Genomic DNA, 25,921 nt, shown 5'->3' on the forward strand with positions numbered 1-25,921 from the left:
TTTGGAAATTACTCCCTGTGGGAATAATCAAATCCCATCACAGATGTTAAAAGCAGAAGTATAACTGCATTGAGACCACCAGCTATGAGAATCTGCTTGGTAATATCATAGGCTGCTTAAGCAGGTTGCTATGAGCACAGTTGCTGCTATGTAAATGAAACTTGGATTAAAAATCATGTTGGCTTTTCTATGAAAAATTTTAGTATGATCATTGTGAAGGTGCTTATTTGACATATTGTAATGGCTGCTCCAGACTACCATTTGTCCTGTGTTACTTTTCTGACTTGTTTAAAAAAAATTTGTTTTTAAGTGAAAAGTGAAGGACAAAAGTTATACTTCATGTATCAAGAAGGTCTCAAAAGAATACTTGAATCTTATTTTTGGAATTCTTTTACTAAATGCTTTCAATCATTTGTCCTTTTTAAACATTTTAATCAATATGTATGTCATTTACAAGGCAACCTCTAATGGGTTAAAATATCTAAATATATGTATAGCTCCAAATACTATCTTCTCGTGTCATATTAATATATACTGTTTCTGGGGCTGGAGAGGTTACTCAGCAGTTAATAGTGCTGGCTGCTCTTCCAGAAAACCTAAGCTCTGTCCCCAGCACCCACATGGGAACTCACACTTACCCATAACTCTAGTTCCAGGGAATCCAAAACCATCTTTTGGCCTCTTGAGGAACCAGGCATGCATGTGTTGCACAGGCAAAACACCTATATTCATAAAATAAAAGTAGGTGAACCTTTGATATCTGGACAGTTTCTTAGGGCAAAATTGTAGCTTAAAAAATGGTTTAATTGCCAGGCAGTGGGCACATGCCTTTAATCCCAGTACTCAGGAGGCAGAGGCAGGTGGATCTCTGTGAGTTCGAGGACAGTCTGGTCTACAGAGCTACTTCCAGGACAGCTAGGGCTACACAGAGAAAACCCTGTCTCTGGAAAAAAAGAAAGAAAAAAAAAAGTTTAATTAACTTGGTAGTGCCTTAATTAATATTTTTTAGAGAAGAGTTTTCTTTGTAGACATTAGAGCTTTGTAAGAGTGGGGCAGTTTAGTCGAGTAATCCAATTACAATACTCCATGATTCTAAACGTAGATTACTAATTCTTGTGTCTAAGATTGATCCTGCTCTTGATAATACATGCACTATTTTTGTCTTCCATCACAGAGGCTGCTATTCCAAAAAGCTTTCAACTCTCAGCAGTTAGTGCATGTCACTGTCATTAACCTGTTTCAACTTCATCATCTTCGTGACTTCAGCAATGAAACAGAGCAGCATAGTTACAGCCAAGATGAACAACTATGCTGGACGCAGTTACTAGCCCTCTTTAGTGAGTATTATATCATTTAACTTTGACAGGGGCATCTTACATAATTAGTCATTTTTGTAAATATATTCAAATGAGTCCTTTATTTTTTCTGAGACACTTTTCTCTGTGTAACAGTCCTGGCTCTCCAGGAACTCACTCTGTAGACCAGACTGGCCTCTAATTCACAGAGATCTGCCTGCCTCTGCCTCCCAAGAAATGGGATTAAAGGCGTGCCCCACTACTGCCTGTCAAATCCTGTATTTCTTAATATTGAATCATGAGACTTAAACATCAAATTCTGTCCTTTTGTCTGCTTGTAACACTTAATCTGATTTGTATAACATTTGAACACAGAGAAGAAAATGTTTTGTCTTTCTGTTTTTTTGTTTGTTTGTTTTTTGTTTTTTTTTGATAGAATCTTGCTGTGTAGTCCCAGGCTGACCTTGAACTCATGGTTGTCCTGTTTTTAGGCTCAAGTACTAGGATTGTAGCTGTGGGCTACTATGCCCAGATGAAAATTTATTTAGAAAAAAACTAAGGTGTATCAGTGTTTAATTTAGCAGAAGGCTCATAGTTGATATTTTGAACTGGTATGCTGTTTAAAATGCCTTAAACATTCTGAATCTTTTTCTCCACCCTATTCCCCAAGTGTCTTTTCTTGGCATCCTGTGCAAATGTCCCCTCCAGAACGATTCTCAGGAGTCCTACAATGCCTATCCCCTCCCTGCAGTCAAGGTCTCCATGGACTGGCTAAGACTCCGACCTCGAATCTTTCAGGAAACAGTAGTGGATGAAAAACAGTAGTAAGTGTGGTAAAATTGTTTTAAGGTAGTTGGATATTTTGTGATATTCATAGACATAGGAAAACTGCCTTCTAAAACAATATTTGAATAATTGAAGACTTTTGTCTGCCTTTCTCTATGAAAATTGAAGTGAAAACCTCTATGCATGCTTTCATTTATTTGAATTCTTCATTCGAGACACACAATCTTAGACAGAAATTTGTGACTCCTGTATTCTCGATGCTGTATCATGAAGAGACTTTTTTTATTTTAAAGATTGATTTATTTGTGCCAGAAGAGGACACCAGATTGAATTGTAGATAATGGTGAGCCACCATGTGGTTGCTGGGAATGAACTCAGGACCCCTGGAAGAGGATTCAGTGCTCTTAACCTCTAAGCCATCTCTCCAGCACCCAGAAGAGACATTTTTTATATTTCAAAATGAATTTGACATAAAAATCACTTATTTTTTAAGCCATACATGTGCCACTCTTTTCTGCTTTTATTTAAATAATAAACTTCTGTTTTTTGTGTATCTATTTTGTATTATATTTAACTGTAAATGACTAAAAATTATTTTTACTTTACTCAGACAATTGAGACAGTTCTTAAGTGTTGTTTTGAATGTACAAATAATGTTTTGAAAAGATTTTACAGTGGTAGAAAGTTCCTCCCCTGCATATCTTAGTTGTTTAAGTCTCTGAAGTTTCTGCAGGCATGTATACACTTACAAGTAACTAATAAATGATGGTTCCTCATTAAGACCCCGTGATAGCTCTAGTTCAAAATTCTTTTCCTAGGTGCCTTCATTTTTTGGTATTGTCATGAATAGGAATTGGGAACATTAATAGATACCATTTTTATAATTTATTAGTATTTTGGTTTCTCTTGTATATAAATAAAATTTGAATTTTTCTTTAATTTGCAGCATTTGGCCCTGGCTAATTTCTCTTTTAAATAGTTTCCATCCCCATGAAGATGATCTCTCATGTACTAATGGTAAGAGTTGCCTACATTGTGCACTGTTGCTGTGGCTCTCCATCACCTATTGTGGAAGTTGAGAGCCAGGGAAACTGAGCTTTTGGTGAAGCGTGTTTGTTTTACTTGAATTCAGTGTTTCAAGGGGGCTCTGACTTCTGGTACTGATGAAGTGGATAGATGTGGGTAATTCTCCTGAACTTGCTCCGCAGCTTTACCGATAGACCTTAAAGAATTTTCTGTCTTTTCTTTTAAAGATTTTATTTATTATGTATACAATGTTCAGCCTGCATGTCTGCCTGCAGGCTGGAAGAGGACACCAGATCTTATTATAGGTGGTTGTGAGCCACCATGTGGTTGCTGGGAATTGAACTGAGGACCTCTGGGAGAGCAGTCAGTGTTCTTAACCTATGAGCCATCTCTCCAGCCCCCCATTCATGAATTTTCAATTCTATCCATTTTCTTCCCTGTCTCTTGTACAGTGGTAGAAAGTTCCTCCCCTGCTTATCTTAGTTGTTTAAGTCTCTGAAGTTTCTGCTGGCATGTATATACTTACAAGTAACTAATAAATGATGGGTCCTCATTAAGACCCTGTGATAGCTCTAGTTCAAAATTCTTTCTTTTCCTATGTGCCTTCATTTTTGGTATTGTCATGAATAGGAATTGGGAACATTAATAGATACCATTTTTATAATATATTAATATTTTGGTTTCTCTTGTATATAAATAAAATCTGAATTTTTCCTATGTACAGACATGGGTGTCATATACAACTTTAAAAATGCTTTTAAATTTAACAGAGTAATGTAATATTTTTATTTGCTGTTAAGCAGTTTCTACTGGCTTCATAATATCTTATTTAATATGTGTGTCATAGTCCATTTATTGACCATTCTTTAAATTTTCCTCATTAAGGGCTTGGGAAGATAATTCGGTCAATAAAATGCTTCACCTCTCAAGCTTGAGGGCTTGAGTTCAGTACCTAGAACCCATGTAAATAATTCCCAGTACACCTAAAATCCAAGGACTGGCATGCCAGAAACAAGAGGATTCTTAGGGATGCCAGTCTTGGAGTTCTGAGAGCCCTAGGAATCCCAGACTTGCCAGCCAGTCTAGCCTAATTGGTGAGCTCCAGTCCAATAAGAGACCCTTTCTCAGAAGAGGTGGGCAGCATTCCTGAGGGTGACACTTATGGTTGTCCTCTGGCGTATGTATGTACTTTTATAATTTAAAATTTCCTCATAAATAGGGCTGCATGCATTGAGCATGGAGCTTCAATCCCTTCTCCATTAGTAATTTGCAGTGGGTCACCTGGATTTTTTTTTTTAAGGATTTGAGGTAATGCCCAAGGCTATTTCTTGTAAATGCTCAATGATGTTAGTGTTGTCACTGGATAACCTACAGGCCATGTGTAGCCTGAACACTGGGTTATTAGATCTGATCTGAAGCTCTGAATTCTAACTTTGACTTATTGGTTTGATTTTTTTTCTTTTTTGGGGGGGAGGGGGGGTGGATGTTTTCATGACAGTGTTTCTCTGTGTAGCCCTGCCTGTCCTGAAACTTGCTCTGTAGACCAGGCTGGCTCAAACTGGGAGATCTACCTACCTCTGCCTTTAACATGCTGGGTTAAAGGCATGTGCCACCTCACCCAACTGAAGCTCTAAATTTTTGAGACAGCTGATGAGGAAGTACATTATGCTGGCACCTTGAGTGTTCCCATTTGAATGTTAGGGGTTATATAGGTAACAAAGCTAGCATTCAGTCTTGTTGGATGACTTGGCTTCAGCAGGGGTATGATGTAGGAAAGCAGAGAATGGACATTACACATTCATTCTTCCTATAGCTTTTTTATTCACTGTTTTCATACTGAATTACTCTTCCAAATAACAGGATTTTAATTAAAATGTTTACAAATTTTGGTGTCTATCTTTCTTTAGCCACACCTCTTCCAGAGGAGTTTGAATTACAAGGATTCTTGGCTTTAAGACCTTCTTTTAGGTAAGTAGCTATGAAGTTGTTGTTAAAATTTATAGGAATTTATAGGAATCTGGCCTGTGTTGTCTTGTCTTTTTAACATTTATTTGGCAGGGGGCAGGGCCAATGGCATGCATGTATTTATGTATATATGCAAGTTAAACCAGTTGAAGTATTTTTTTAAATTACAGAACAAAGGAATGGAAACGAAAATTGCTTTGCCTAGTAATATTAAATTTACTTTTTTAAAACTTACCTTAAAATTAAGGAATGTCTCAAAAAGGAGCCTTTCTGTTATTCATTCATCATTGTATCTTGAGATGGGGTCTCACTACATCTAGCCTAGAATTCGCTCTGTAGAACAGTCTGCCTCTGCTTCCTGAGTGCTGGAACTAAAGGTGTGCGCCACCAGACCAAACCACCTTATTTTTTGAGGCAGTGTCCAATAATCATTGCTGGATGGAAGCTTTTACATAGACCATAATGGTGTTGAACATGCAGCAATCCTGCTGCCTCTGCCTCCCAAGTGCCAGGATTAGAGGCATGTGTAGCACCACACCATACTCAGGAAATTCGACATTTTAGTTAAAAAGTTATTACTTTACATTTTTTCCATATCAGTAGTAGTGACAGGCCAGTGGGCATGGTTCAGTGAGTAAGAATACTTGTATATCCATGAGTGTGGATCCCAGCATCCATATAAGAAGAAAAGCATGGCTGAATGTACCTGTAATCCCAGTGTGTAATCAGGGAAAAAAAAAAAAAATCAACAAAATTGCCAAACTCCCTTTCAGTCAAAGTCTTAAGGGAATAAGGCCAAGAGCAATAGAGAAAGACACCTATAGTTCTTGTCTCTCTGTGTGTGTGTGTGTGTGTGTGTGTGTGTGTGTGTGTGTGTGTGTGTCTCCTTCTGCATTACACACCAATTTTACAAGAACATTTTCAAATGGTCTCTTCCTGCCTTCTTGGTCGACCCTCTGTCTTGTTCTTTCCTTCATACTTTCCCATGCTCCATCTTTTACTCTGCTTACATTGTTTTTCCATTACGTCCTCCATAGTTTTTTTTTGTTTTTTAACCATCTCTTCTCAAATAACTATCTTCCTTTAGCCTACTGACATTTAGGTTTGTTCTGTTTTTCATCTATTAAATAAAATAAAATTCACAATCTCCGTCTTTGTTGCTATTTTCTTTTTTGTAAGTTTTTATTTGTTTGTTTGGTTTTTTTTTTTTTTAAGAGATAGGGTTTCTCTGTGTAGCCCTGTCTGTCACTCGCTGTACAGACCAGGCTGGCCTCAGACTCAGAAATCTGCTGCCTATGCCTCCGGAGTGCTGGAAGTAAAGGTGTGTGCAGCCACCACCTGGCATCTTTACTATAAATTTCTTAAGAGCAGTGTTGGCACCCTTACTGACTTCAGTTTTTAGTTATTTCTCAACCTGCTAAAACTTACTTAAAACTGTTGTTGTCATCTTAGTTACCAAATACTAATAATGACTTGGTGTTTATGCAAATTGAATTTTTGTTAACTGTTTTATATATAGTCTGTGAAGGATATTTAACTTGTAGAAAGTTAAAGCAAAGACAGTTAAGTCACAGATACTCTATTTAACACATCTTTGTAACAGTTTATCAATCCTGGTTTATTCACTTTTAAGCAGAGTTTGTTTTCTTTTTTAATTTTGCCTTTTTAAATTCTTGTAGCCTAGAGTCTATTGACACACATTCACCAATCTATAAATCAGCCTTTATTCCTGTTTGTTGTTCTCATCACGGATTATAATTATAATTCTATAACCAAAATGCCTCTAATATTCAGCACTTTGAAGTGAGCACTGACAGCGTCTCATGACAAAAACAAAAACTCAGGTTTACCTGTCTAGTTACTCTGGGGTCTCCTTTAACTTGATGTCAAGTCCTCACACTGTCCTGCTCCTAACCCCACTTATATATTGGCACTCATCGTGTCCTTTAAAATGGGTCTGTATTTTCCTCCGTGTATTTGTTCATGCTGTTCCTCTGCCTTCCCTTTACCATCCTGGTCAGCAGTTGTCCTGCCTGGTAAGTGCCAGCTCAGGTATCACTCTGAAACTTTCCAAGGATTTTTTGAAAGGAACTCCATTTTTCTTTCACTTTGTTTTTATTGTTTGTGTTGTCTTTATTGGGTTTGATTTTAATTACTTATTCCTGAAGGTATGTACTATTTCTTACTTTGTGTGTCCTTCAGCTACTAGTTTACTTGATGTCTTTTGGAGTTGGGGACATGCATGGTTTTACTTTCTGGCTCAGCTCTCCTCAAACCTGCTGTCCTCCTGCCTCCAACTCCCAATGGTATAGGCATGCACCATTACCCCTGGCGTAAGTAACTCTTTTTTCTTTTACATTTATTGATGAGAGATCGATCTCAGAAGCTCTTTTTCCACATTGGTTTGGACTTCTGTCTATATAGTTATAACATTTGCACATTTTCCTTAGAGTAGAATGACTTAAAGCACATTGATACTGTTTTTAGTAGGCCCCTCAGAATTAGGGCAGATGGGTAAGAGCAGCTCTTTCCTCTTGCAGAGGACCCAGGTTTGATTCCCAGTAGTACCCACAAGGCAACTCAAAACCACCTGAAACTCTAGTCTCAGGGAATCCAATGCCTTCTTCTGATCTCTAAGGATATCAGACGTACACATGGTGCATGTACATACATGGAGGCAAAACACACAAAAAAAATAATAAATTAAAAAATGTGTTTCAGAGACCTTTAGTGTTATGATTATTTTTTTTAATTAGCCAAATTATATAGAAAACAGGTGTTTGTAAAACTGCTTGAGTTTCATATAGTGATAGAGCATTTGCGTGGCATTAGGCAAGGACCTGGGTTCAATTTTAGGGCCCCAAAACAAGCAACAAAAAATAGTTTATTCTTATGACAAAAGAATCTTTAATAACAAAGCTTATGGATTATTTTCCCTTCTTACCCAGAAAGTAAAAATATTACATTAATATGATGTTTGGTTTTTTTTTTTGCTTTATTCTTTTTTTTTTTTTTTTTTTTTTTTTTTGGCTTTGGGTTTTTTGGTGTTTTGAGACAGGGTTTCTCTGTGTCGCTTTGGAGCCTCTCCTGGAACTCACTCTGTAGACCATGCTGGCCTCGAACTCAAAGAGATCTGCCTGCCTCTGCCTCCCAAGTACTGGGATCAAAGGCGTATACCACTCTGACCAGCTTGTTTCTTGTATTTGAAATCTTTGGAAGTATAAATTCAAGTAAAACCATTGATCACATGTGCTCTGTATGCTGTGTGGGAAAACATCTTGAAGTTTTTGCATTTGGTTGTCTGGAAAATTTCTTCAGTATTTAATCTTCTATAATGTGCTGTCATTCTTAGGAACTTGGATTTTTCCAAAGGCCATCAGGGTATTACAGGAGACAAAGAGGGTCAACAGAGACGAATACGACAGCAGCGTTTGATCTCTATAGGAAAATGGATTGCTGACAATCAGCCACGGTATGCCCATGGCTTTCTCCTGCATTCCTTTTTGATCACTTAGTGCACATACACACATGAGACTCATGTATATTTTAAGCTTTGGTGTAAGTGAACTAAGTATTTGTAGTATATTTCATGACCCATTAGTTTATTTAAAGGTCTCTCTTCTCTCTGTTACACTTCCTGTTATCTATAATAAGAAGAATTAGTCTTGTCTTCCTTATTTATCATGTGCTGTTTCAATTTACAAGCATCTGTGTTATTTCAATTGAATTGGGCATTCTCAGGCCCAGTGAGTGATTGCCTGGCAAGGATGTGCTGGTCATTTTCAGTTAGGATAAAACAGGATGAAGCTTGTGGCTAGTTAGAGACAAGGCAGATGTTGTTGCTGGTGTAGGGGAAGAACACAAGTTTTGAGTCAAGTTCACGTCGTGCTCTATAAATACAAACACAGTAGAAACATGAGAAGGGCAGGAGAATGAATGTATTGTGGTGATGTGAAATACGTAGTCCTGAGAGTCTAAGCTACTGGCTGGATCTGTATTGTTATTCTCGTTCCGTGTGTGTGTGTGTGTGTGTGTGTGTGTGTGTGTGTGTGTGTGTGTGGCCTAAAAATATATTTAGTTGTTGAAGCTACACAAAGTTGAGTTACTGTTTTTTAGTTGAGTTACTGTTTTCATATATGGATTATTCTTACTTTTTTTAGGCTGATTCAGTGTGAAAACGAGGTAGGGAAACTGTTATTTATCACAGAAATTCCAGAATTAATACTAGAAGACCCCAGTGAAGCCAAAGAGAATCTCATCCTACAAGAAACATCTGTGATAGAGTCACTAGCTACAGATGGGAGCCCAGGACTGAAGTCAGTGCTGTCTACGGGCCGAAATCCAAACAACAGCTGTGACACAGGAGAGAAACCAGTGGTCACCTTCAAAGAGAACATTAAGCCACGAGAAGTGAACAGAGAGCAAGGAAGAAGCTTTCCTCCCAAAGAGGTGAGAAGGGACTGTAGCAAAGGTGTAACTAAGGATGATGCAAAGAAGGACAGCAACAAGAGGAGAGCTGAGACCAAGAGATGCACCTTAGGAAAGTTACAGGAAACAGGAAAGCAGAGTGTGGCAGTGCAGGTAAGCTGTATTTGAACTATAAAGCAGGTAGAGGAAGGCTCACACAAATGGCAAGGTTTCTTGTTTCATTCATAATGACCAGTACATTGGCCATTCTGAAGTTTAAGTGTATTCTTTGACCACATAGGAAGGTATGTAAAGAGCTGTGGTAGATAGTTGATTTACCAATTTGAGGGAGTTCTGAGTCTGTAAAGTTCTCTTTAAGAGCTCCACACGGGATTATATTTTTCTTTATATTATTACAACTTACTAATCTTTCAGAAAAGTCTTTGGGTTTCATAGCATCCAGTAGAATTAGAGGTGTATTACATTTTTTATACTTTTTGTTTTCATTTTTTCCCTTAAGTCACTGGTTAGAGTAATATATACACCTTTAAACCTAGCACTCAAGAGGCAGAGGTGGGTAGGTCTTTGAGGTAGAGGCCAGCCTAATCTAAATAGTAAGTTCCAGGCTAGCCAGGGCTACATAGTGAACTTATCTCAAAAACAAAAAGATTCACTGTACAAAGTGAAACTTAACTTTTTTTTTAATCATTTTTTTTATTTGAATTAGAAACAAGATTGTTTTACATGACAATCCCCATCTTCCCCCATCTCCCCCCATCTCCCTCCCGTCTTCCCCTAACACCACCACCCCCCACAACTAAAACCCTACCTATCACATACCCTTTCTTCTATTCTTCTCCTGACTCAACCTTTCTGTTCCCTCATGACCTCTGCATTCTTCCTCTTCCCTTATCATTCTCGTAGCTCCCTCCCCCCTCTTCCTGTGCTCTCAATTTGCTCAGGGGATCTTGACCCTTTCCCCCTACTCCAGGGGACCATGTATGTGTCTTAAGGTCCTCCTTGTTTACTAGCATCTCTGTCGGTGTGGATTGTAGGCTGGTAATCCTTTACTCTATGTCTAAAATCTGCATATGAGTGAGTACATAACATGTTTGTCTTTTTGTGATTGGGTTACCTCTCTCAGAATGGTTTCTTCTAGTTCCATCCATTTTCCCGAAAATTTCAAGATTCCATTGTTTTTTTTTTTTTTTTCCCCCGCTGAGTAGTGCTCCATTGTGTAAATGTACCACATTTTCTCTATACATTCTTCGGTTGAGGGGCATCTAGGCTGCTTCCAGTTTCTGGCTATTACAAATAGTGCTGCTATGAACATTGTTGAACAGATGTCCTTGTTGTATGAATGTGCTTCTTTTGGGTGTACGCCTAGGAGTGGAATTGCTGGATCTTGTGGTAGACTGATTCCCATTTTCTTGAGGAGTCACCATACTGATTTCCAAAGTGGCTGTACAAGTTTGCACTCCCACCAGCAGTGGAGGAGTGTTCCCCTTTCTCCACATCCTCTTCAGCATAAATTTTCATTGGTGTTTTTGATTTTGGCCATTCTGACAGGAGTAAGATGATATCTCAGAGTTAGAGTTGCATTTCCCTGATGGCTAAGGATGTTGAACACTTACGTGTTCTTTCAGCCATTTTAGATTCCTCTATTGAGAATTGTCTATTTAGTTCTGTACCCCACTTTTTAATTGGAGAAACAACTTTTTTGAAGCACCCCAAGTCATGCTGAGAAAAACACTTCCCAGCTATTCTGTTAATCTTTTTTTTATACCTTTCCAAAGAGACACTGGTAATTTTTTTTATGGTAACTGTTTTATTAATACCATTAATGTTTTGGTGACTACTTAAGTAGCTTTGTGATTTGTTAGTTCATTGTGGGAAATGCAGTTGGTTGTTTGAGGTTCAGAAAGAATACACACCTTCGGTTTACTTGCCCGATAGAATTGGGGTGGGGGGGAGGCAAATAAAATGTGGTTCCCTTCTTTTTTAATGTTTGTATAAGCAGGCTTATGTGTCTTCGTATGTTTTGCTGGAACACACGTGTACATATCTGAAGGTGAAAGAACAACCACAGGTGTCATCCTCAGAAAGGCCACCTGCTCCCCTTGAGAAATGGTCTCTCATTGACCTACAGCTCACCAGTTTTTCTAGACTAGCTAGCAAGTGAGCCTTCCCCCTGATGGGATTATAAGCACACACCACCACACCTGGCATGTTTGTATGGGTTTGGAGATTGGATTCTGGTTCTCAGTTCTACTGACTGAGCCGTCCTCCAAGCTACATGCATATATAGGGAATGACCTAAACAGGGAGGGTACAATGGAAAAGAAATAACAAGACAAAGTCCCATCAAATTAGCTAGACCTGTATTTGGGGACTAAGTCCAACGTCTTCTGTTCTCTGTAATGGCCTCCCAGTAAGACCCATGCTGATAATAAAGTCTCCTTTTCTCTCCTCCATCCATCTCAGATCTACCAGTAAATAACAAAATAAGTCTGGCATACAGGCATGACAGTACATGCCTATATCCCAGCACTTAGAAGACAGGCAGGAGGATTGCTACAAATTTGAGGCCAGCCTGGGCTATGTAGCAAGTTCTAAGCTAGCCAAGGCTTAGCAGACCCTGTCTCAACAATTCAAAACAACAAAAAATTCGCATACATAATGTTACCAACTTTTTCTGTTAACACTGCCTTTTTTGTTTTGTTGTTTTTTGGGATTTTCCCCCCCCTGTGACAGGGTTTCTCTTGTGTAGCCCTGGCTGTCCTAGAAGTTGCTCTGTAGACCAGGCTGGCCTTGATCTCAGAGTTCCACCTGCCTCTGCCTCCCAAGTGCTGAGATTAAAGTTGTGCACCAACACTGCCTGGCCACTATTGCCTATATTCTTGCCTTTTTCTCAACCTTGAACACTGCACATAGCATTTTATTGGCTTGATATTTAGAACATTGGGCCTGTTTGTTGCTACTGGAAGTATTTCCTACATGTTTAAATAACCTTGCGCAAGTACTACTTAGTTGAAATTAAAGCGAGAGCCATAGTATGTCACCTGTGAGATAATAGTTTTCATTAAATCACAGTTCAGCATGAAGAGCCCTAGACAGCTGAAGATCATAGGCAAGTCTTCTAACCTGTTGGCATGAGGTATCTCACTTGTACAACAAATGGTTTGTATGTTCTTTTTCCTTATTTAGTTTTTCTGTGGTCATGTGAAAGCAAAATAATTCTAGTAAAGCTAAGAAGCTCTTGTTTCTTTTACTAGTAATTTATTTTGATTTTCCTGTATTTAACTTAGATGAGTTTAGGTTTCTTCGGCATACTTTGGAGATAATGAGGTTTTAAATATTTTCTTAGAGTAGGTGTTTATTTCTAACACATGAGAATGAGGATTTTATAGTTTTGCTTCGGTTGATTATAGGTAAAATCCCAGACAGAACTAAGAAAGACTCCAGTGTCTGAAGCCAGGAAAACACCTGTCACTCAAACTCCAAGTCAAGCGAATAATTCTCAGTTCATCCCTATTCATCACCCTGGAGCCTTCCCTCCTCTTCCCAGCCGACCAGGTAGGTACACACACACTACCAGATTCATCTATATGGAGCTTTCTGTTTGCTCATGGGATACTTTGTATCCTTAGGGTCATGCTGCTAAGCTGTATCCTATAGGAGAAAGAAGATCAAGTTTCCTAATACAGGATTCTTGTTGAGGTTTTTTTTTTTTAAATAGTTCACATATAAGTGCTGGTAGCTACTATGAAGGATTTGTTATCATTAAACACGAGAAGCATCTTTAGAATAGTCTGATTAATGTATAAAGGAAAAGTAAACTTATAGTCTATTTCTTAACGTCATGTTAAAGAAATGTATGATTAATTGTTGCTTTTATAATGTGTTAGAATGCCCTCCCCTCAAATTTTGCCCCTTTCTCTTGTTAAGTTTCTTTAGAACTAAATCTGTGTTCTTCTGTTTTGAAGGGTTCCCGCCCCCAACATATGTTATCCCCCCTCCTGTGGCATTTTCTATGGGCTCAGGTTACACCTTCCCAGCTGGTGTTTCTGTCCCAGGAACCTTTCTTCAGTCTACAGCTCACTCTCCAGCAGGAAACCAGGTGCAAGCTGGGAAACAGTCCCACATTCCTTACAGCCAGCAACGGCCCTCTGGACCAGGGCCAATGAACCAGGGACCTCAACAATCACAGCCACCTTCTCAGCCACCTCTTACATCTTTACCAGCTCAGCCAACAGCACAGTCTACAAGCCAGTTGCAGGTTCAAGCTCTAGCTCAGCAACAGCAATCCCCTACAAAAGTCATACCAGCTTTGGGGAAAAGCCCACCTCACCACTCTGGATTCCAACAGGTAGGCAACAGTTGTGTGTAATGCCAGCTAGAATAGTGAGAGATGCTGACATAATTCAGTGTTTGCCATTTAAAGGATGGTATATAGATCTTCACTATCATTTTTCCATGCAACTTAATTGCTCACTGTATTACAGGTTTTCTGTAAATCTTATTTCTCAATGTGAATGTGTGCATGCACAGGCAAGTGGCTGGCTGCATATGCACGTGATTCGTGCTTTAGTGTGGAAACTGGAGGACCGCATAATGTCATCCTTAAAAATGCCCTCCACCTCCTTGGAGACAGGGTCTCTAATTGACTGGAGCTCACCAATTGGGATAGACTAGCTGGCCCTAGGTCCTCCTGTCTCCCCCTCTCTAGCACAGAGATTATAAGCATGTACCATCATGACCAGCATTTTTGCATGGGTTCTAGGGACAGAACTTGAGATCTTACTTTACCAACTTTGCCATCCTCCACATCATAATAATCCTTACTTGAACAAAAATAACAGAATGGAAATAGAATTGTAATCTTAGGTGGTGATAAGATGAATGTGATGCCAATCTTAAATGTTATATCGTTAGAGCACATGAAACAAGGGCCTGCCTCACAGACACATTCATGGCACTTCTTAAGTCATTGAACTGAACAAAGATGAGGGTGGGGACTCGGAGGCCTCGGTCTTCTCAGAATTGTTGAGTGTTAAAATCTTAAGGAGTAAGGAAACTGCATTTTTGTCTAGAGTCTTGGTTTTAATTTCCCACAGATTCACTCTCTGAATCTTGAGTATTAACTATCAGTATGGTTGCAGTTTATCAGTTGGGTGTTGGTGGCGCACGCCTTTAATCCCAGCACTCAGGAGGCAGAGGCAGGCGGATCTCTGAGTGTTCGAGGACAGCCTGGTCTACAGAGTGAGTGCTAGGACAGAAACCCTGTCTTGAAAAAAAAAAAACAAAAACAAAAACAAAAATTGCAGTTTATCTTCGACTTGTTGATAGGCACCTCTTTTTTCAGTATCAACAGGCAGATGCCTCCAAACAGCTGTGGAATCCCCCTCAGGTTCAAGGCCCACTAGGGAAAATTATGCCTGTGAAACAGCCCTACTACCTTCAGACCCAAGACCCTATAAAACTGTTTGAGCCGTCATTGCAGCCTCCTGTAATACAGCAGCAGCCTCTAGAGAAAAAAATGAAGCCTTTCCCCATGGAGCCATATAACCACAATCCCTCAGAAGTCAAGGTCCCAGAGTTCTACTGGGATTCTTCCTACAGCATGGCTGATAACAGAGCAGTAATGGCACAGCAACCAAATATGGACCGCAGGAGCAAGCGGTCACCAGGAGTCTTCCGTCCAGAGCAGGACCCTGTGCCCAGGATGCCATTTGAGGTGTGTGTCCTTTCCTATCACCAGGTTCTGTGAACATAGGCTTGGGACATATGGAGCTTTAGACAGTTTAAGTTGATACATTAAAATTTACACATGTCTATGAGAAATGGACATTATAAAGTCTACTCATGGCACAGGACTTGGCCTCTTCAAAATCACATGTGTTTAGGGAACTGAAGAGTTCAGTAATTGATTATTGAACTGTATTGGTGGCACAAAAATAATCTAATGGCGTCATGGTAGAGAATTCTGAGAAGAGCTGCTTAGTTGGGTTGAATCATCTAAGTTTAAAAATCAGGTGTCGTGGATATTTAAACAAATTGCTTTCTCAAGTGGAACAAAGTCAGTCAGTCCTCTCCCTCCTCTGGTTACACAGGAGAAAGTGCTGTAAAACTTTGAAAGAGCTGCTCTGTGTGTTATTTTACTCACTAGCTGCTTGAACATTTATGTCCTGCTCTAGCCGTGGTTTACTCTTCTATGACTTGGTCTTCCTTCTCTTTGGCTGTGTCACTTTGCATTTGTATTTCAGCCTTTTCCTCTATGTGCTGCATCACAATTAATTACATCTCTACCCTTGGCTTTAGTTGTGTTATCCAACTAATCATGCTACTATTCTTATGTGCTTTTGTCCCTAATTGCATCTCACAGTGATCCTTTCTGCCACTAGGACCCCAAGAGCTCCCCTCTGCTTCCTCCGGACCTGTTAAAGAGTCTGGCTGCCTTGGAGGAAGAGGAAGAGCTGATCTTTTCTAACCCTCCTGATCTTTACCCAGCTCTGCTGGGTCCTCTCGCCTCTCTTCCTGGACGAAGCCTCTTTGTATGTATTTGACATAACTCTGCTTCTTGCTCTAACCGCAGCTTCTTTTCTGAGGCTTTTATAATACATAGTATAGGTGAGCTCTTCTTTCTGGGGCTTTCCTCTTAATGGGAATATAAAGTATATTTCCATATTGCCTGATATTAACCCGATAATGTAGTAGAGCACAACCAGTGGTACTGACTCTAGTTCCCCCAAATTATAATCATAGCTGGATATGTGTCTGTTTGTCAGCTGGAAAGCATCTTGTGCTTGTCTGCCTATACTCTGTGTGATGCTGGCAAGCTAACTCCCTTTTCAGGCAGTACATACCCCTGAACTCACATGTCAAGTGTTTTTAATTCTCAAATGTATTCTAAATATTAAAAGAAATACATTCCACCCTTTATAACTGATTGATGGCTCTTTCTTGTTTGGCTCACTGAACCATAAAAGAGCCCTGATCTAAATTCAGAGTTGGAACCATACAACACAATGGGTAAAAATGAAGGAACTCTATGGAAACAGGGTTACTATAAACGAGTGGCTAAGAATGTAAAGAATCATGATAATATAGGATAAAATGCAAGAATTGGTTACTGATACCTATTTGAAAACAGTCTTCTAGACTGCAGCCTGCAGAATGTCATTCTTTATGCTTACTAGTATCTGTATCATATTTTAACTCAGTGCGTGGGGTATAAATAAATATAGGAAGGAAGGTGCACATTATGAAACTGACTCTCCTTCTCTACATCTTAATATAACATAAAAGGGATTTGAGAGTTTTTTTTTTTTTTCCCTAGCCTTTTCCTTCCCAGAAATAGAGGACAATAAAATACTTAGGATTAAGATGCATTAATCATAGAATCAGGAGAAATAAAAATAGCTTTGTGATAGTAGCTACCATCCCTGGTACTTGAACTTGCCTGGGCAAGTGGTAGTAAAGGCTTCCCTTGGGGGATGTATTGCTTGGCTGCTACTCTGTTGCCTCACATGTGTGCCGGTCTTGTGCCTTTCTAATGGTGTGGTTTGAGACTTCGGGTGGTGCCTGTGTGTCCCCTGTGTCCTTGTCCATAAACTCTTCTTATTCCTGCCCATTTGGTTAGAAATAGAATGATGGTAGAACAAGTGGGGCCTTGAATGTTTCTTCTAATTTGCATGTTTAAAAAAAGCAGTGGAAAACAATAGCCCGTCTTGTACTTAACATAGTTGATAATGCAATGTTGGATCCCCTGGAACTGGATGGTTTTGATGGTGGGTGCTGGGAATCAAATTCCCGAATTCTATGGAAGAGCACCCAGTGCTCTTAACTACCAAGATGCCCCCCTTTGTTTGAATTTCATAAGTTCTAATTTATAATAATCCTTAAGGTCAAGATATTCTGAGGGATAAAAATTGTAAATATTTAGGTGAAATGCTTTACATATAATGGGTATTGAGCACATTATTAAACTGCTGTCTAATGACAGAAAACCTTAGACCAGCTTTCTTTCACCTACTCCCAATAACTTTCTTAGGGCCACTAAATAGAAACTCACCTTAGTGGTTTAATGTATATCACAAGTACAGCTGCTTTAGGAAATGGGAAAACAAAACCAGCTATCAAAATGGATTTGAAAGGCTTTTTAAAGTCATCAATATAAAGATAATTCATCATTTTTTGCTAAGGGAATTCTTGAGGGCCACAGCTAAAAAACACTCCTGATTTCTGCCTGCATCTCTGCACTGTACCAGGATAAACCCAGGAAAGAAGGTTGACTCACCTGTGGCAACTGGCACTTAGCTGGTCATGGTATTGACAGACATGAATTTAACCTTTCCCAAATCTTAAACTGTGTACATGTGGGGCTGATAGACTGGTACTTAAGTGGTAGTCTTTTATTGTGAAAGTACAAGTAAGAGTCTTTTACTTTAAAATGGAAAGAATCACTTTCTTTGTTTTGTGTTCTGTGTCGAACCCCCACCCCCAAGAAATCCTTATTGGAGAAGCCTTCAGAGCTCATGTCACACTCATCTTCTCTCCTGTCCCTCACTGGATTCTCTGTCAATCAGGTGGGTAAAAATTAGGTTTTTACTGTTTCTTCTTTTCAATGTAGTAGTATTCTGTGAGTCTTGGTTCCTTGGTTCTATCTCATTTGTCTCTGATTGGGGCAGACTAGTGACTTATATATTATGAGTTTGAAACGTTTAAATTTCTTAGAGCTTGGTTGTTCAAATAAAAGTGAAAGAAGGTAGTCTTGCCAAGAAAGCTTAGGCCTGCTGAGCCCCTGTGTCTATGACACTGCCTTTCTTAATCTCTGGATTGTTAACTTACATCTTTCAGGAGCGATATCCAAACAGCAGTATGTTCAATGAAGTGTATGGGAAGAACCTGACAACCAGCTCCAAGGCAGAACTGAACCCCTCAGTTGCCTCCCAGGAAACATCACTGTACTCCCTTTTTGAAGGGACCCCTTGGTCTCCATCACTTCCTGCCAGTTCAGGTATCAGCCTTGTCCTTTCTTTCATATTGACTAAGAATTAGTCCTTCAGTAACTAGAAGGATTTTTGTTATCATGTGTTTCTCTTTTTAAAAATGTTTTTGGGGACTTTATGTGTATGTGCATTTGCCTGCATGTTTGTCTGTGCCCCATGTGTGTGCAATGCCCATGGAGGCCAGAAGAGGGTGTTGGATCCCCTGGAACTGGATGGTTTTGATGGTGGGTGCTGGGAATCAAATTCCCGAATTCTATGGAAGAGCACCCAGTGCTCTTAACTACCAAGATGCCCCCCTTTGTTTGAATTTCATAAGTTCTAATTTATAATAATCCTTAAGGTCAAGATATTCTGAGGGATAAAAATTGTAAATATTTAGGTGAAACAGTCAGAACAGAAATGTCTGCAATTTGTTTCCTTTATAGGGTGGAGAATGTGCCTTGGATATGTGCAGTCAGACACAGATTGCCTTTGTCCGGCCTTTTCTCCAAAGCCTAATTAGAATGCTTTCATTCACACTTTGATGATCACATCTGAAGGAAACATTAGTTCTTGGTTTGGTTTGTGAAACACCTATTAATGTTCTTATGTTGTTATTTAACAGATCATTCAACACCAGCCAGCCAGTCTCCTCATTCCTCTAACCCAAGCAGCCTGCCCAGTTCTCCTCCAACACATAACCATAATTCTGCTCCTTTCTCTAATTTTGGACCCATTGGGACTCCAGATAACAGGGATAGGCGGCCGGCAGACCGATGGAAAACTGATAAACCAGGTAGATTCACATTTCTTAATCTGCCAGGCAAAAGGAAAGTGACTGACTTGCTCTAATTTTGCCTGGAGCATGATATTTGCCAATGATAAAACATTTTGAATTCTTACCCATTTTCATCTCTTAGCCATGGGTGGTTTTGGCGTTGATTATCTCTCAACAACATCATCATCTGAGAGCAGTTGGCATCAGGCTACCACTCCAAGTGGCACCTGGACAGGCCATGGCCCCTCCATGGAGGATTCCTCTGCTGTCCTCATGGAAAGCCTAAAGGTGAGTAGACGGCAGGAGCAGGAAGCATCTCTGCTTTCTCCTCCTTGAGATTGAGAGGAACATGGGGTTAACCCAGTGTAGTATTGGGGTGTCCAAGGTTTGGTTTCAACCTGGTGTGAAAACTCTCGCTTGTCTTGGTGTGTTTGATTTTTAACCTTATTTGACTAATTAGGAGTATATAATTTTAAATGTTTTGTTTGCTGAAAACCTTTATAGTCAAGGGTGGTACATGCTGTAATCACAGAGTGGTATAGGTGAGAGGGATAATCTTTCCAAGCCAGTCTAGGGTTCATATCTAAACCCTGCCTTAGGGTTCAAAAACAGCAATTTCACTGTTTGAAGTTTTAAAATAATCTTAGGAACAAGTCTCATGGTGACTTTTTCTTAGAGCTGAGTTGCTTGGGACTTAGAGGATACATTTGCCTTTACAGCTGGCTAGGATTTAAAACAGATCCCTGTCAGACAAGCAAGACATTTGACCTCTGCTGACAATTTTCTGGGCTATTTTGCAGTCTATCTGGTCCAGTTCCATGATGCATCCTGGACCCTCCGCTCTGGAGCAGTTGTTAATGCAGCAGAAGCAGAAACAGCAGCGGGGACAAGGTGCCATGAACCCTCCACACTGAGGCCACAATAGCGACCCAGGGAATGAAGGCTCCATAAACCATGGCATGTTGGGTTTGCAGGACTGGCCCACACAGTCCCTGCAGGTGGCAGCCCTCTTGTCTGTTTCTTGCTGTCGAGAGGGTGTAAGTGTTCCACCAGCCCGCTGAGTGTGCACGAAATGTTCGCAGTGCAACAAAAAGAAAAAACCCATCCGGAACTCTGGTTCCCCGGGGCTTTCCGGAGGAGAGAGGAGCTGCTGTTTGTCTCGCTCAGTTACTGACAGCACGCCTCTCACCTTCTCCACCGCGCATGTCCCCAACACGTGGGAAGTGGAAGCTGAGAAGGGAAGGCAGATGGGAGAAGCCAATAGGAACTTCTCAGTCCTTTTTTCCTCTTTGGGGAATAAAATAGGAATCCATTATGAGTGCTTTGCTGACTGAGAATGTAGTTGAAATTATTCTTAAACATCTTTTATTGTTATTACTCTCAGTAGCAAAATATCACACTGAATTCTTCCATACACAGGTGTACTTCTAGTCAGTGTGGAGCAAAGACAGTCCTGTTTGCTGCTCCTGTGAGAGGTCGGTGGTGACGGGACAGGGAACTGACCTCTTAAGCCAGTGGGAGTGTTCCATAAGGGAGAGTACAGGCCTCATAGAAGGTTCTGGTAGGCCTTCCTCCAGCCTGGAAACTCCAGCAGGAAATGCCCTTCACTCTGTAGGTGCTCGAGCCCCAATCGAGGATGCAGTGTGGGTGGTGCTGCTGGGCTAGACCAGCAGGTGGCTGCTGTAAGATTTCAAATTAATGTTTTTGATTCCTACACTTTTGCAGTAGCGTAGCAAGCAGTCTCACAGAAGGCAGGCTATTCCATTCATAGCCTGGAACACATTTTAATAGGTGGATGCTTTCAGTGTGGTTATTTTTTGTTAAGTTGGTTTTGTGTCCCCATCCTGCTTACCAGCCTCTTGCACCAGTCTCCACCCCTTTAGCCATATGCTGTATCCTAGTAATTGTTTTATCCCTAATGTGTACAACATCTCGCCAAGAAGCAGCAACACGGGGCCAGCACTTGGGGCCCAAAAGACGGTCTGAAGAGGAAGGAAGCAGTAGTGCCTGCATCGCTACAGAGGAGCCGGGCCTCTGCCCAGTCACAGGCTCCCAGCCTTCACCTCAAGAACAAAACTGAAGGCAACAGGGACAAATGCACACTGTGCACAGAAGAAAACAGAACGAACGCCGCTTTGGAACAGGCGGAAGAAAGGAATAAACTCTTTATTTGATATTTATTGGGAGGAAAGAGAACTGAAGATGTTCTGTGTAGGAACAGAAGGACAGCATTTCTGTTAGTCATTTCCTGGAAAAGTAATATTTTAAGGGGAAATTATGGAAACAATCTAAATGTCCAATTGCTGTGCTAGGATAGGGATTATTTTCTGGGAAGTAGGTGTGTGTGCGCGTGTGTGTGCATGTGTGTGTGTCCACACATGGCCATCTACTCTCCCAGAGGGCAAGGGCTAAGTGTGGAGTTAGTGTGGAACTTAGCTGGAAGACAGCTGTAGAGCAAAGCACATCCATGAGCCCCGGGTGTCACTGGGGTCTGGGCTGCCCCGGCAATGAGAGGGGTGAGGTATTGCTCTTCAGAAAGAGTGCTTGGAGCCCCAGACTTACTCTATTGCTCTTTTAGTTTGACATGGTATTTGGGTTTTCTTGGTTTTGTTTTGTTTTTGAAAGGTCTGGAAGTGAACCCCTCCCTACCCCCACCCAATGGCAAATGAAACCCTCTGTGCTGCTCCAGTCCCCTCCCTGTGTCCACCTTTGTCCTCTTACCTATTCCTTCCCTGCTCCCTTCACCCGGTTTGTGTATGTAAGCTCTGCATTCAGACAGCTGCAACATTCCGATGTTGGAAATGTCACTGATTCTTGCACCTTAGACCAGCCAACAGGTTTACCAGCTCCCTCCCAGTAGTACCCACTTCCCATCTTCAGCCCCAGTCTGCATGAGAATTTGGTGTTTGGAATGTTTTATGACTCTCGGCAGGGTTCCTCACCTTGCCATCCTCACTGTGGGGTAATGAGGAAGAGGAGGAGAATCTTCAACTGGTTTTGTGTAATACTTTCCTTTGTGTTTTGATTTGGTTTGTCTTTTTTTTCTTCTTCTTCTTTTTTTTTTCCCCCGGTCTGTCTGTGCAAGATCTGCAGCTGCTGAAATCAGCTTTGCCTTTAATTAAACCGTGTTCTCTCCAACCAACTCTGTGTGGAGTGTTCATTCTGCCTTAAAGGTACAGAAGTAAAAACAGAGCTTAGAACTTACTCATCCATCTTCAGGAACAAAGAAAGATGGTCACAACTGGCTATGCTTTGGGGTTAATTTTGCTTTTTTTTAGCATTCCAGTGAATTGTTCTGGAAAATGATAGAAATAAGACTGCCACAGTTCTTTCTTCAGTAGAGTGGCTTCTGTAAAGGCAGGAACAATCTACTTTGTAACTCATCAGGAGGTGATTCAGTTTATTGTCTGGCCTTTAAACTTCACTGACTCTGACACCAACATCGATAACTGTTAGCCATAGGGTGGTCTCTCTTCCAGTTTGTCCAGTTTCCAAAGGCAACTTCAACAGTGTACTAGCCTCTCACCTAGATTGTGATTCCACGTAAAACTTAACTTCCTGCCGGACCGTGTTGATGCATGCCTTTAATCCTATCACTGTGAGTTCCAGGTCAGCCTGATCTACAGAGCTAGTTCTGGTTTAGCCAGGGCTAAACAGAGAAACCCTGTCTTGAAAAACCAAAGAACAACTCAAAAAACTCCATGTCCTTCCTGCTCTTCACTTGCACCTACAAACTTGAAAAATAGTAAAGCCCTATGTGCTACAAAGAGTGGCAGGGCGGTACTGTCCCAAGGTCTACTGTTTAGGGATCCTTGTTCCCAGGTAACAGGGACCACCAAAATGACATGAGTTTTATCACGTGGATTAGTGTTGAATAGCACAGGTAAAGCAGCAGGATTTCAATGGCTGTAGCCTGTCTCCTGAACACAGCTTTTCATCATTCAGGTGCTAGAGCCATGTGTTTACTATTCAGCTCTTAGTAAGTGTCCATCTAACAAGGCATAAAGAGCTTTCACTGTGAGAGTTTAATTCTCCATGGGAATGAATCTTCTACTCCATGGGTACCTGATTAAACCTAGCTCCTCTTTAATGAAACCTAAGCTTTAACATCAGGAAGAATATTCCCAATCATCTATTGGGTCTGGACACTGTCCTGTTCTATTTTCATAACAGAAGGATGCACCCTTTGGCATGAGAACTCCGGAAGTTCTCATGAAGTTCATATCTGGGTAACCAGCACCCAAGAAGAGCCCTTCATTCCCTTTCTAGAAAATTTATCTCCCTCTTCTCATGTACAAGGAAATCATCCCAAATTCTCACAACTGTGGGATGGGTTCAGTTTTAATAGGGAAATGTTACGTTAGAGAAGATTTCCAAACATGTCTTTGGTGCATAGCAGAGATGGGTAAATCTTGAAAACACTAGCGCTCTTCAGCTTTGTGGGTTATAGAGCATCCTAGACTTCTCTGGGAGTGCCTTCCAAGTCCTTGGTTGCACATTCTTCAACAAAGGCTTTAGGGAAAATGCCAACTTTCCCTTTACACTCTCCTTCCAGCCATTCTTCATTCACTGATAAAAGCAAAGTATATATTGATTACTAAAAGACAGGAAAAATGGCACTGTCATAAGTGGTCAGCACTTAACCCAGCTAGTCATCTTCCCGTTTCCTTTGTGGTAACATACTGGAAAGTAATTTGAGGTTAAAGTGAACATAAAGTCTACCGGTTCTGTTGTAGATGTGATAAATAAGAGTAAAATGTAGGATGAATTACTGTAAATATACAAGAACGGAACATGAATCATCAAGGGGAGTTTTTGGGTTTGTTAGGTTTTTTTTAAGAAACCATCTTATCTAGGCTTTGCTGGAATTCGTTTTGATAACATGAAAGGGCATGCTGGTAAATTCAATAGTGATTAATCAACACCTTAAAACTTGGAGTTAGGGCTGGGCGGTGGTGGCGCACGTCTTTAATCCCAGCACTCAGGAGTCAGAGGCAGGCGGATCTCTGTGAGTTCAAGGCCAGCCTGGACTACAAGAGCTAGTTCCAGAACAGCCTCCAAAAGCCACAGAGAAACCCTGTCTTGGGGGGAAAAAATTGTTAATTGAATTGGGTTTAGTACATTTGTAAAAACAAGCATTATAATAATCCTTTAATAAGATATGTTCACTGTGACTAAATACACACTCAGGGCTTAACAGTAAGTAACTCAGTTAAAAGTTATTGTCCCCATTTTTAAGGACAGAGACACCCAGAAAGTAATCATCAAATCACACCATACAGGTTAATTATATCCATTTAAACATACAAGAGCCATTCAGAAGTCATATTTGGATATGCTACTAGAACTTCCTATAGTCCCAGGCATAGTGGTGCACACCGTTTTAATCACCACACTTGGGAAACAGGCAGGTGAATCTCAGTGAGTTCTAGGTCAGCCAGAGCTACATAGTGAGACCCTGTCTTGAAAACAAGTATAGTGTAGACTATGATTAAGCATTAGTTATTCCCCAATTTCCCTCTAGAGTGTTAAGGTGCAGACCACTACCTTCAGTCTTCTATTTATGGTTTGGTTATGGGTTGGAAGCATCTGCTTGCCTGGGTCTTAGGAACATATCCAAAATGCAGAATCTGTTGACTGTATCTCAAGCTTTAGTTAGCCAGTGTCCATTTGAAGAGGATCCCAGCAAGTCATACACACTAAAGCTTCATCTCCATAGATGCTAAATTCTGTCTCCCATTGTTATCTTGAGAACAGATTGCACAGAGGGACACTTGCCTGCTTAAACCACTGTGGCTATCATGAGTGTCATAGGATATGGTGTCTTCTTAAGGTTTTTCTTGTGTGTTCTCATTGTTATTTTACCCAACACCACCACCACATACACAAAAAGCTAGATGTTATACAACATGGTGCTGGGTTCTTAAGCCCAGTCCTTACTGATTTTGTAATCTCTTTTGAAAGAAAATGCTTTTCTCCTTTGAGTTGCTACACTATACACGATGAGTTGTATATACTCTATTGTGGTGGTTTGAATAGGAATGGTCCCCATAGACTCATGGGTTTGAATGCTTGGCACATAGGGAGTGGCACTGTTAGGAGGTGTGGTCTTGGAGGAAGTATGTCACTGGGGGGGGGGGGGTGGATAGCTTTGAGGTCTCATACGCTCAAGCTGTGCCCTGTGTGGCAGTCTCCTGCTGCCTGCAGATCAAGATGTAGAACTCTAAGCTACCTTGATGTCACGTCTGCCTGCATGCTGCCATGCTTCCCATCATGATGATAATAGAGTAAACCTCTGAACTGTAAGCCAGCCCCAATTAAATGTTTTCCCTTATGAGAGTTGCCATGGTTCTGGTGTCTTTCCACAGCAATAGAAACCCTGACACACCTATCCAGGTAACCGCAAGTCTTTCACTCAGTCTATTGGATTTGCTATTATAAACAGCTACATACTACTTTGCCTTAATGATGCTTAGCATTAGTGAACAGATGGAGAACATCTGGAAGCAGCTGATGCTCAGTACTCACCTCAATTACAGCAGTACTTCCTGATATAATTAGACCAGTATCACTTGGAAACTGCTGAGAAGTGCAACTTTGTGGGCCTCACCCCACATCTGACCCAGACTCTGGAAGGTGGGCCAATAAACTTAACCCTTCAAAGGATGCTTAGG

At 40.6% G+C, this 25,921-nt stretch overlaps 2 protein-coding genes across 9 annotated transcripts in view; one reads left to right on the forward strand and one right to left on the reverse strand.

Annotated features, from left to right (window-relative positions):
• The window catches only part of Smg7 (SMG7 nonsense mediated mRNA decay factor), a 67,931-nt gene extending 47,350 nt beyond the window's left edge, over positions 1-20,581 (forward strand). For 3 of the 6 annotated variants that reach the window (XM_027417366.2, XM_027417368.2, XM_027417367.2), the window contains 15 exons: positions 1,175-1,337; positions 1,966-2,119; positions 3,028-3,098; positions 5,015-5,075; positions 8,425-8,544; positions 9,233-9,653; positions 12,911-13,055; positions 13,466-13,848; positions 14,845-15,216; positions 15,884-16,033; positions 17,987-18,067; positions 18,339-18,498; positions 19,095-19,265; positions 19,390-19,535; positions 20,048-20,581. In XM_027417366.2, coding sequence (XP_027273167.1) covers positions 1,175-1,337; positions 1,966-2,119; positions 3,028-3,098; positions 5,015-5,075; positions 8,425-8,544; positions 9,233-9,653; positions 12,911-13,055; positions 13,466-13,848; positions 14,845-15,216; positions 15,884-16,033; positions 17,987-18,067; positions 18,339-18,498; positions 19,095-19,265; positions 19,390-19,535; positions 20,048-20,161 — 2,712 coding nt within the window. In that variant the 3' untranslated portion in view covers positions 20,162-20,581. The remainder of the gene's footprint in view (positions 1-1,174; positions 1,338-1,965; positions 2,120-3,027; positions 3,099-5,014; positions 5,076-8,424; positions 8,545-9,232; positions 9,654-12,910; positions 13,056-13,465; positions 13,849-14,844; positions 15,217-15,883; positions 16,034-17,986; positions 18,068-18,338; positions 18,499-19,094; positions 19,266-19,389; positions 19,536-20,047) is intronic. The other 3 variants (XM_027417369.2, XM_027417370.2, XM_027417372.2) reach the window with 3 other exon arrangements.
• A 2,797-nt stretch (positions 20,582-23,378) lies between these two features.
• The window catches only part of Ncf2 (neutrophil cytosolic factor 2), a 30,685-nt gene continuing 28,142 nt past the window's right edge, over positions 23,379-25,921 (reverse strand). For all 3 annotated transcript variants that reach the window (XM_035444909.1, XM_035444908.1, XM_027417373.2), the window contains one exon: positions 23,379-23,816. In XM_035444909.1, the coding sequence (XP_035300800.1) occupies positions 23,704-23,816 (113 nt within the window). In that variant the 3' untranslated portion in view covers positions 23,379-23,703. The remainder of the gene's footprint in view (positions 23,817-25,921) is intronic.

The sequence above is a fragment of the Cricetulus griseus genome, chromosome 5 (genome assembly GCF_003668045.3).
Source record: "Cricetulus griseus strain 17A/GY chromosome 5, alternate assembly CriGri-PICRH-1.0, whole genome shotgun sequence".
NCBI classification, from domain to species: domain Eukaryota; kingdom Metazoa; phylum Chordata; class Mammalia; order Rodentia; family Cricetidae; genus Cricetulus; species Cricetulus griseus.